This window comes from Alternaria incomplexa (genome assembly GCF_024043165.1).
Source record: "Alternaria incomplexa strain BMP 0042 chromosome Unknown scaffold_1, whole genome shotgun sequence".
Taxonomy (NCBI): domain Eukaryota; kingdom Fungi; phylum Ascomycota; class Dothideomycetes; order Pleosporales; family Pleosporaceae; genus Alternaria; species Alternaria incomplexa.
Window position 1 is genome coordinate 583,447 of NW_026249850.1, and position 9,599 is coordinate 593,045.

At 54.9% G+C, this 9,599-nt stretch overlaps 3 protein-coding genes across 3 annotated transcripts; 2 read left to right on the forward strand and 1 right to left on the reverse strand.

Annotated features, from left to right (window-relative positions):
* Positions 1-262: 262 nt before the first annotated feature.
* J4E90_000209 (uncharacterized protein) lies at positions 263-1,546 on the reverse strand (the record flags this gene model as incomplete). The annotated part of the gene is made up of 1 exon (XM_051429806.1): positions 263-1,546. The coding sequence occupies one exon, from the start codon at positions 1,544-1,546 to the stop codon at positions 263-265; it is 1,284 nt and encodes a 427-aa protein (XP_051295293.1).
* Positions 1,547-1,950: 404 nt separating this feature from the next.
* On the forward strand, positions 1,951-4,946 carry J4E90_000210 (uncharacterized protein; the record flags this gene model as incomplete). The annotated part of the gene is made up of 3 exons (XM_051429807.1): positions 1,951-2,233; positions 2,290-3,920; positions 4,110-4,946. The coding sequence occupies 3 exons, from the start codon at positions 1,951-1,953 to the stop codon at positions 4,944-4,946; spliced, it is 2,751 nt and encodes a 916-aa protein (XP_051295294.1).
* A 1,733-nt stretch (positions 4,947-6,679) lies between these two features.
* J4E90_000211 (uncharacterized protein) lies at positions 6,680-7,748 on the forward strand (the record flags this gene model as incomplete). Its single annotated transcript, XM_051429808.1, has 2 exons — positions 6,680-6,965; positions 7,060-7,748. The coding sequence occupies 2 exons, from the start codon at positions 6,680-6,682 to the stop codon at positions 7,746-7,748; spliced, it is 975 nt and encodes a 324-aa protein (XP_051295295.1).
* Positions 7,749-9,599: the final 1,851 nt, after the last annotated feature.

Here is a 9,599-nt window from a genome sequence, read left to right on the forward strand (position 1 = left end):
TCAGCTCATGGAAATGAATCGATCGTGAGATTTATTACATCATGTCTTCGCATGTTTGCAGATTATTATGATCGTGAGTTCGTGTGTTCGCGTGATATGACGCAGGTTGTAGGCGTTCCCCCGCACGCCGAGACCAGACCCCGGTGCACTACCATAAGGCCTATATACAAACATAAGTAATTATGGAATCTTCGGGTTGCCCGCCCAAAAATACCTGCGAACCAGTCGCGGCTATTTACAATTGATGGAATGAAGAGATTGGTCAAGTCAGGACCAGGCGATCTAACAGCCGCAGATTTTCCTGTTCCCTGCGTGCTTTCCTCGAGTCTTCCTTTGGCTGCTCAATGGCTGCTTCTTTCGGTAGAACAACATCAGCGAAATGATCTTTTGTGAACTGCATCACGATCTGCGCTTCAGCAAAATTCTCCTGCTCCATCAGCTGCCGAGCGGTCCCTAGGCAGAGCTGGACAAGGAAATTCCGTCGACTCCGGGATGCTTCAACGAATCTGATGGCGCCGGCAGGGTTCTGGACGAAATGAAGTCCAGGGCCCGTACTGGGCGTTGAAGGGTGATGTAGCCAGAGCATTGACTCGACTGCCGGACTCCATTCCCCTAGCCACCGTGGTGTTGACAGTAGGAACGACTGATACATCTCGGGTTCGAGCATATCGTCGGTATTGGAGATGATCCGGTTCACCAGGTGGCCACCGGCGGATCTTAGGATATCGTAGGCTGCTTCGTGCCCGGCATTCTCCACAAGGCGGAAGGCCTGCATGAACATAGCCAGACCGCTCGCTAAGCTGTTGTCTGCCGCGAATACAACCATCTTGGCCAGTAGTTGTTGTCTGAAGGTCGCTATGCGTGTCACGTCTAATCCAGTCTCCTTGACGCGTTGTTCGTTTGGCCGGATGAACCAGCGCCAGAGCGCGGTGGTCTCGCCTTCAGCCACGAAGAGAGCCACCAACTTGTCTAGGAATTTACTGCCACGTCCAGTCTTCAAGATGGACATGTCGAGGAATTGCTTCGAGGTATCTGAGCCGCTAGTTCGGAGCCATTCGACGAGTACAGTTGCAGATGATCTGCCATCCTTGAGTGGCGAGGTTTGGCCCGTGGTCTTCTCGAGGAGCTCGAGGCACATGGCTGCCTTTGGTAGAGTGGCAGAACCTGCAGCTATCTCATCGACAAACCAGACGATGGGCTCTCTCAGTATGTCGGAGGCAGCAGACCTTGAGCCCCTCCGACGGGGTTTGACCGCAAACAGAGGGTTGGTCAGGATGGAGTCGATGTGCTGAGTCGCTGACTCATACGAGGACGTCGCGCGGTTCGCGGAGGGATTGCGTTGGCCATAGCTGATGGTCAACTCGCGTGTGGATTTCTTTGGGTTGCTCTCGGCAGGTGCGAGGGGGTGGGCGTGGTCGAGGTGGGCGCGGAAGGAGTTGGTCAGCAACGAGAGCAGCTGCTGACTCTCACGCGGGGAGAGGGGCAGCTGCGGGTGGATCTTGGAGGCGAGGGTGCTCAGTACGCGTTTGCTTGCGGAAGACTGCATGGCTGCGTGTTGGTGTCGCAGTCGTGGGCGGCGCCTGATCGGTCGGTGGTGGAGTGAGGCGATGACGAGAGTGGACCAGGCCCGACGGGAGCGCACGTGACAGGTTAACGCGCGCATCACGGCAGGCTGGGACAGGCACTCTTACTATTCGTAGATCAATTGCCCTTCAGCCCTCCCCTCGCATCTGCACACCCGCCCGCCTGCTCCAGCCCCAGTCAACGCGACCCTGCCGCGTCCTCAGCCATTGGAAGCTCTAGCGCCAAGCCGACGTGGTCGCTTCCTCTAGCTGTTCCCCAACTTTACCTTCCCTCTACATCATCACCTCGCCTGCCCACCAATCCGCCCACATACACACACACACCCAATAAGTCCCCCGCGGCTTGCCCACACATCACACACATCCAATGTCTGAAGCACAAACTCGGCCTGCGCGAGGCAGGAGCTCTGCCCGCGGCGGCAGGGCATCATACGGCTCCCGGGGCCCCAGAAAGACCAACGGCGACAGCGCGTCCTCCAACATTGACACATCGGCAGACCAGGGCGAACTGGGCGAGCTTAAGAAGCGCTACCAGTCACAGCTATCCACACTGAAGGAGCTATTCCCCGACTGGACCGACGCCGATCTCGTCCTCGCAATCGAAGAATCTGACGGCGACCTGCAGACTACCATCGAGAAGATCAGTGAGGGTAAGCGGCTGCATCCACGATTCACACGCACGTGATTACATTACTAACCACTGCAGGCGCCGTCTCACAATTCTCAGAAGTCCCAAAGAAAGCAAAGGACAGGTCCCGCTCCAAGGCTAAGGAGAACGTCCCCCTCGATGGCGCGTCCAGCCTGCGTGGCCGGCCCGACGGAGCCCGTCGTGGAGTCGACAGCGGTCGCGGCGGCCGTGGCGGACGAGGCACTGATCGTGGTCGCGGTGGAATTCGTGGCGGTCGTGGAGGCGCCGCCAGTGGACCTCGTACGGCTGCTGGATCAGTCCCGACTACCGAGTCCGCTGCATGGGACACGCCCACGGTGCCAGAAGAGTCCAAGGAGACCAAACAGGACGACGAGACCGTACACGCGCCTGAAGCGACCCCCGAAGCCATAAAGCCTGTCGTAGAGGCTACTATGACAGCCGCGAAGAAGACTTGGGCGAGCATGTTTGCTGCACCCAAGCCCGTCCCCGCAGTTCCCAAGGCAGCTCCGAAGCCCGCCGCCGCTGCTGCCCCCGAAGTGCCCTCACAAGTACCCAACGAGACGCCCGCGCACCAAGTTGCCCAAGAGCCCGCCATGCAAGCAGAAGAACTGCCTATACCCCCAGTTGCAGATGAGGCTGTCCAGACACCGCCCATCACCGCCGAAGATACGTCCAAGATGACGCCGGACAAGAGTGTGGATGGTGCCCCTGACGTCACCCTCACACCCTCCGGAGATCAACTTACGCAAGAGAATGTTGAGCACCTGCCTGACACGTCCATCCCACCCAAGACGGAGACAGCTTTCAGCACTGTCGCAAGCTCGAAGGATGTTGGAAGTGCTGTAGCGACCCCCTTGAACGGTCCTACACAGGCACCCATCGGTCGCCCCGCTATTGGAGGATTCCAAACGACCGCACTGAAGGCGACTTCTGGAACCCCGAACCGAAGCGCAAGCTACCAGAGGAGGTTGATGGAGCAGCAGGAGGCTGTGGTCATGCCCGGAGACCGCGCCGTGGACAGGGCAGCAGTCCAATTCGGTAGCATGGGATTAGGCGACGGCTCGGATCCAGATGTCGACGAAGACAGGGAAGAGGCGGAGACGAGGACACAGCCGCCCCAGCACTCTCCCGTCGCGCAGCCCAGGGCTTCTCTCCCTCCCGCTCCCCGCCAAGCATCCCAAGATGCTCCTCAACAGGAGGCCGCTCCTACACCAAAGCAGGCCCCCGGACTGCCCCCTGTGCCCCAACATCAGCCCGGCCTACAGCAGTCTCCCTCGAACCCGCTTGCATCCCAGGCTATGCAGAACCAAGGATCTCAGTCGAACCAGCCATACAACCAGTTTGCTAGGTATGGTCAATCAGAGGCCTCCGCCCCACCGCAGAAGCCATACGATCCATTCGGGCAGCAGATCCCGCAGTCGAACCACTCCCAATCGCAAAACTACGACTACCCCGGCCAACAAAGCCAGGCCCCGTCCCAGCCTGGTGCCTTCTCGTCTGCCCCAGACGGTTACCCCTCCAACTACCTCACTGCCGAACAACGCGCGCAATACCAGAACTACTATGGAAGCTACGGTCAGCCCATTGCACAAAGCCAGCAGGAAGCTGGTTCTGCTCAGCAGCGCACTGGCAGCGCCTTTGGCTCTGGACCTACTGACTCTGCTTATTCGCAGAGTCAAATCCCACAGGTAAGTGCACTCTCTAAAGGTCTGAAACAGCTCGCCAAACTCCAAACCGATAATCATGCCGACCAATCTGAACCATCTCATGTGAATGAGAAACTCTGGGCAGAGATGGCACATGACACGGGCAGAGTAAGGACAGCAGCTAAGACGGAACTCTACATCTTCTCGCATTGTATACTGACAGAATTGTAGACCCAGAGCCGATACGGCGATGCTCAGAACAGCGGACACAACACTCCCAACCCCGCCGCCATGGCTGGCCAACAAGGACATGCCGCTCAAGGCCAGCACGCGCACAACGCGCATAACGCAGGCTACCCATACAGTCACCCGTACTATGGCAGCCCCTACTACGCTAACTACGTGAACCAATTCGGTGGTTACGGTCAGGGAGGAGCCGGCTATGGTTCGTTTGGAAAGGGTGGCATGTACAACCAGCCTCACTACGGCATGTCTCCTCAGGCTTCATTCGACCAGCACTCGTCGTCCCCCGCCAATGCAGGCGGCTTCGGCGCTTCCTCTTTGCATGATCGCGGTAGCGGTATGGGTGCAGGCTTCGGCGACTACGGTCGCTCAGCCTCTGGAGCTTCTCAGAACCCCAGCGCCACTGCCGGCGCTGCTGCATTCGGCGCCATTCCCGATACCATTACCCGACCAGGAAACTTCCACCAGAGCTCCTACGGACAGCAGGGTAGCCAAGGGTTCAACGATGACGCCCTGAAGCCCTCCAACGACTACAAGAGCGGTGGACCCAGCCCAGCGGCTCTTGGTGCTCAGCCTGGTCGCCCCGGCTCTGCCAACCAGAGCACTCCCGGACAGAGCGGTCCCCAACACTCCCAGCAAGGTTACGGTAACTACCCAAGCCACCTCGGCAACAGCCAGTACGGCGGTCTCGGTGGTCTAGGTCACCAGAACTCCGGCAACCACCAGCAGCAGAGTGGCTACGGCAACTACGGCGGCTTTGGCGGAGGATATGGTGGCGGCAGCTACAACCGCGGAGGTTGGGGCGGAAACTACGGCCAGCACTAGGGCCCGTCTTATGCAAATACTGGACGATTGAGAGGCTTGACGCGTTGTTAAGAGGAATATGGCCTAGTCATATCATCATGATGAGCTGGTACGACACGAGGTCATTGTTTTCTTTCTCACGTCCACTTTGAGTTGGCTGATGGCACGAAAAGCATGTTTCCATGATACGCTTGATAGGCCTCAGATTTTGTATTATGACAATCTCCTTTCTTCTCCTCTTGTTCCTCTACTCTTGCATCCTCTCTTTTTCCAAGGTTCCGTGTCACAAATCCAATTGGGTCAACTTACGTGCTCAGTCGCGAGGCGTTTTGTAAATCCGCAAGGGAGGGATAAACTCAAAAAGATTCTTGTTTTGTTCTGGATTTTGCTTGTGGTTGGCTTGTTTCCCTTTTCTCCGGTACTTTGAGAAAGGGAAACTACTGTATTAGGGTATGGGTTAGGGAACCTGGGGGGCAAAGAGCAAATCTAGGTAGCTCGATGGCGTTCACAGTTGGGCTGCTACAGCTGAGCAATGCATATCGTTGAACATGACGCAAGATTGCGCTTCTTCTTGGCTTTGATGATGAACTCATGTCGTGCTTGTCGTAGCTTAACAGTACTTAGGTTCAATGCTTGGCACAGGGCCTAGCAAATGCAGGTACGTACCGTTTCCTGGCCGCCGAGAAACCGGCGATCCTCTCTCCACTTTTTTCTTTCAACATCTCCCGATGTTCGCTCGCGCATGCAACATTGACGCAAACTTGGAGACTTTGCAGGGTCTTAGCAAGGAAAGTCTCTTCTCCTGACCATCGCGCGCGCTATGACACACTGCGCTCAGGCCAGGGCATGTATTCCGAGTCGTTTCCGAAAGGGCCGATAGAAAGCAGTTTATGCAAGTGATCGCGGGTCGGCCGGCCTTGGAACGGCGTGCGTTCACGTTATCAGGGTCTTGCGCGATAGCAAGCTTTTCTCATTCGATATGACGAGAGATTTCGCGGGATGTCGTTATGTGTTGTCGCGGTGTACAGACATCGCTGCTTGCATCAACGCACTTGCTTTGGAACTTTCCAGACAAAGACTACCTCGGTACCTGACTGAGATTAGAAATTGACGAAGAGCGCGATCAATAATCATAAATAGCGATACAGGCACCGGCATATGTGTCAAATGTCAAATCAACGCTGCCGATATTGCTCACCGCCGCCAATATCAACGATAACGGTCTCGGAACGTGATCCATCTATCTACGCCCGGGCGCGCTACCGGCGCCATGATCCACGACTAAGCCGTTGCAAGGATAGCCATATGGCATCTTACCCTTTCCGGCAAAGCTGCCTCGGCGAATGCGTCAAGGTCATCATGGTGCTGGCCGGAATTTATCTTTTGGCGAGTGCACGCGTTGTTTTCAAGCGTCCAATTCGCAACACCTTGATGGTCTGTCGGGCACACAAGCAAAACCGCGTTGCGTCGACGTTTTGCGCTGATTGACTGCGTCTTTTCTTTTTCAGTCGAGTCTTGTCGATTGTGGAGTGTCTTGTCGCGTTTAACTGGCTGAGGGTTCGGTCAGCTGGAGATTGGGAAGACGTTGTTGGCTGCAGCGATACACCGATCAAGTGCAGGCGCTGAGAAACGCTGACGACTGTACTTCAAGAAGGGAGGAGCATACAGTATCTGGAAGCGACCCGACACGTTCTGCACCTTTTTCCACTCTCCGTTCACATCGCGCCAAATCCAACAACTGGCAAACTTCCACCATGGAGTCAGCATCTTACCAAGCCGATGCTCTTCCAGCCTCGCCGTTGCTTCGTCTTCCTTTCGAGATCCGTCTCATGATATACGAGTACCTGCTTCTACCCTCGACGACCCCCACGACTGGAAACGGAACGTCAGTCGCAAACTTGATCCCCGACTTTCACACATATCTTTCGGATGACACGAACAATGATGCTTGTACGTTGAGCGTACGGACCATGGATCCATGGCTAGGGTCGCAAGGCCCGAAGACGTGGAGACGAAGGAGTACATACCACATCAGAACCGGTACGTCTACAGAAGGCTTGGGGTAGACCTAGAGATGGTCTAGGACACTGTTCCTTAAAACGGCATTATTCATTAGATACTGACAACCCCAAAGGTCCCTTCCTAACAACCACAACACCAACAACCTACCGCGTCCTCCTCTCGCCCTACACATCGCACCTCCGCTACACCGTCCCCTCCCTCCTATCCCTAAACCAGCAAATCCACGCCGAAGCCAGCAAAATCCTCTACTCAACCTACACCTTCGCCTTCCACACCAGCATCGAAGCCGCCGTACCCTTTCTCTCCGACCTGACACCCAGAAGCCGGGCCTCTATACGGCATATCAGTGTAACGAAAAAGGCATTGCCATACAGCAAGGAATTCGATCGCGCTGAATGGGCAAGTCTATGCGAATACCTCGCTACCCCATCTTCTCCCTCCGACGATGATACTTCGGAGGCAGTACCTCCAATCTCCCTACGCACCCTAAACCTCAACGTAATCTCCGGCAAACCAGACCACGGCTGGGACGCCATCACCCCCATCACACCCTCTGATTTCGACACCATGCTACGCATGAAGAATGAGTGGCTTGGTGGAAATGGCGATTTCGGCGGCGTGGATCTAGAGTGGGTGGAGCAGGTCATGGCGATTAAGGGGTTGCAGGAGGTTAATGTCAAGGCGATGGTGGAGAGGTGTGCGAGTCCGGTTAGTGAGAAACAGGCTTTCTGGATTGCGTTTAGCAAGAGTGTTGATGAGGGGGGGTTTGGGGAGTGGGTTAGGAGGAGGATGATCCGGTAGATGTGGTGTGGGTGGATGACGAAGATGTGTAGGTTATGATTGAGTTTGCGGGATAGAGTGAGTTCTTGGATTGATTTCAGAATGTATAATTTGACCACCTTCGACACTTACCCTATCCCACTCTTCCCTCACATATATCCACCATTCCCTCGTCCCAACATCAACAAACCACACAGGACACATAGCTACTCGGTACAGCACCCGCACAAAAAAAACCTAGCGAACGCGCGCCTAACGTAGTTCCGGCACGGGTCTGGTTCTAGCTCTGATCAAGCACCAGCCTTCTCGTCCCGGAGTAAAGGGCCTACTGGGGGCAACCCTAGGGGTTCTATCTCCATTGGATATAACAAAGAAGGCTGGTTGTTGGGCGTGCGAGAAGCCTGGCGAGATTGGGGAAATGGGTCGCTACCGTTGGAACTGAGCTTGCTAGGCTATTTCGTGATGCATATCCTGGGAGTCAAGGTGAGACGGTGCAAACTAGCTCACTGGTGATACTGGGCGGTTCGTGTGCGGGATATGTAAGTTCGAGTCTTACTGTGTTCGGATTGGGGTTCTTTTTGTTGATTTGATGGCGAGGAGTAAGTGGTGGCGGTGTGGTGGCGGTGTGGTGGTGGCTGGTAAGAGAGGACTGTATGTGTCTTGAAAATGAAGATGCGCTATGTACAGATGAACATAGAAACGACTGAAAACATGGGTTGTTATTATCATTTCAACCTCACTACCTCTCTGACCCGTCTACTTTCCTTCTACACAAACTCAGCTTCTCCCAAGTCTTTCATCAAAACCCACACAGGACACATGGCCTAATGGTAAGGCGCCCGCACACAGTAGCTACACGCCGCCCAGCAACCTCTAGCTACCCTCTAGTTCGTTGCCGGGCGCCCGGCGAGCATAGCTACATGCTCCAAGCTTTCCAGCTTTAAGCTTATTGACTCAGCTCCGCTGGGTGGCTGTGATGCGGGACATGCAAGTTCGAGTCTTGCTGTGTCCGTCCGTTTTTACTTTTTTTGACGAGAGGATTGGACTGTTCAGTGTACATGGGAACTACGCAAGAGTGATACGTATGTCGAGGGTGAGAGATAGGGTCGTGTAGTACGCGGCTAATTGAGCACGTCGGGCTTCAAGACCACTGACAGCGCTGATTCACGTAATTCCACTCCATAGCGCTCATCACACCGTACCAGTGAGACACAGCGCTTAGAACAATAAAGACATGGAACAGCTGATGTGATGCGCCCCAAATATCGTATCTCTTCGGTCTCCAAGATTCTGGGAAGTGAGTCTGTTATACCAGTCAACGAAAGTTCGGTCTCGAGGAAGAAGACGTATCGATGAACATGCTAGCCTTACCGCATAGAATCCAACTCCAACCAGTATCAAGATACCTTCGAGATAATAGTACCGCAAGCCAGTCTGTTTGTCAAGCTGTTCATGACCGAAGATTGACACGCCATGCAAGATCGGCGCGAACGCCGAAAAGCCCGTTGCGATGAATGTTGATAAGCGTAAGGTCTTCCATCTGGGGCCGTGAAGACTGGGGTTGATGACCGTGGTCGCTGTCAGCGTTCCAAGCGTGATGATCTGGGGTAGTTAGTTCATTCGTACAACACCCCATCACCATCGTTGTTTCTCCCAAAACATACCATCGACCAATACAACTTCTGCAACCCAGGTTCGCAGTAGAACCCAAAATAGATGCCAGGTATGAATGATCCTACAATCTGCCCGATGATCGCGACATAGTCCGCTTTCACCCATAGACTAGCATACCCCTCCGAATGGCATATCAGCGTATGGTACGCTGCCGAAGTACCAAAGCAGACTACGGAAGCGGTAAGGAAGATGCGGAAA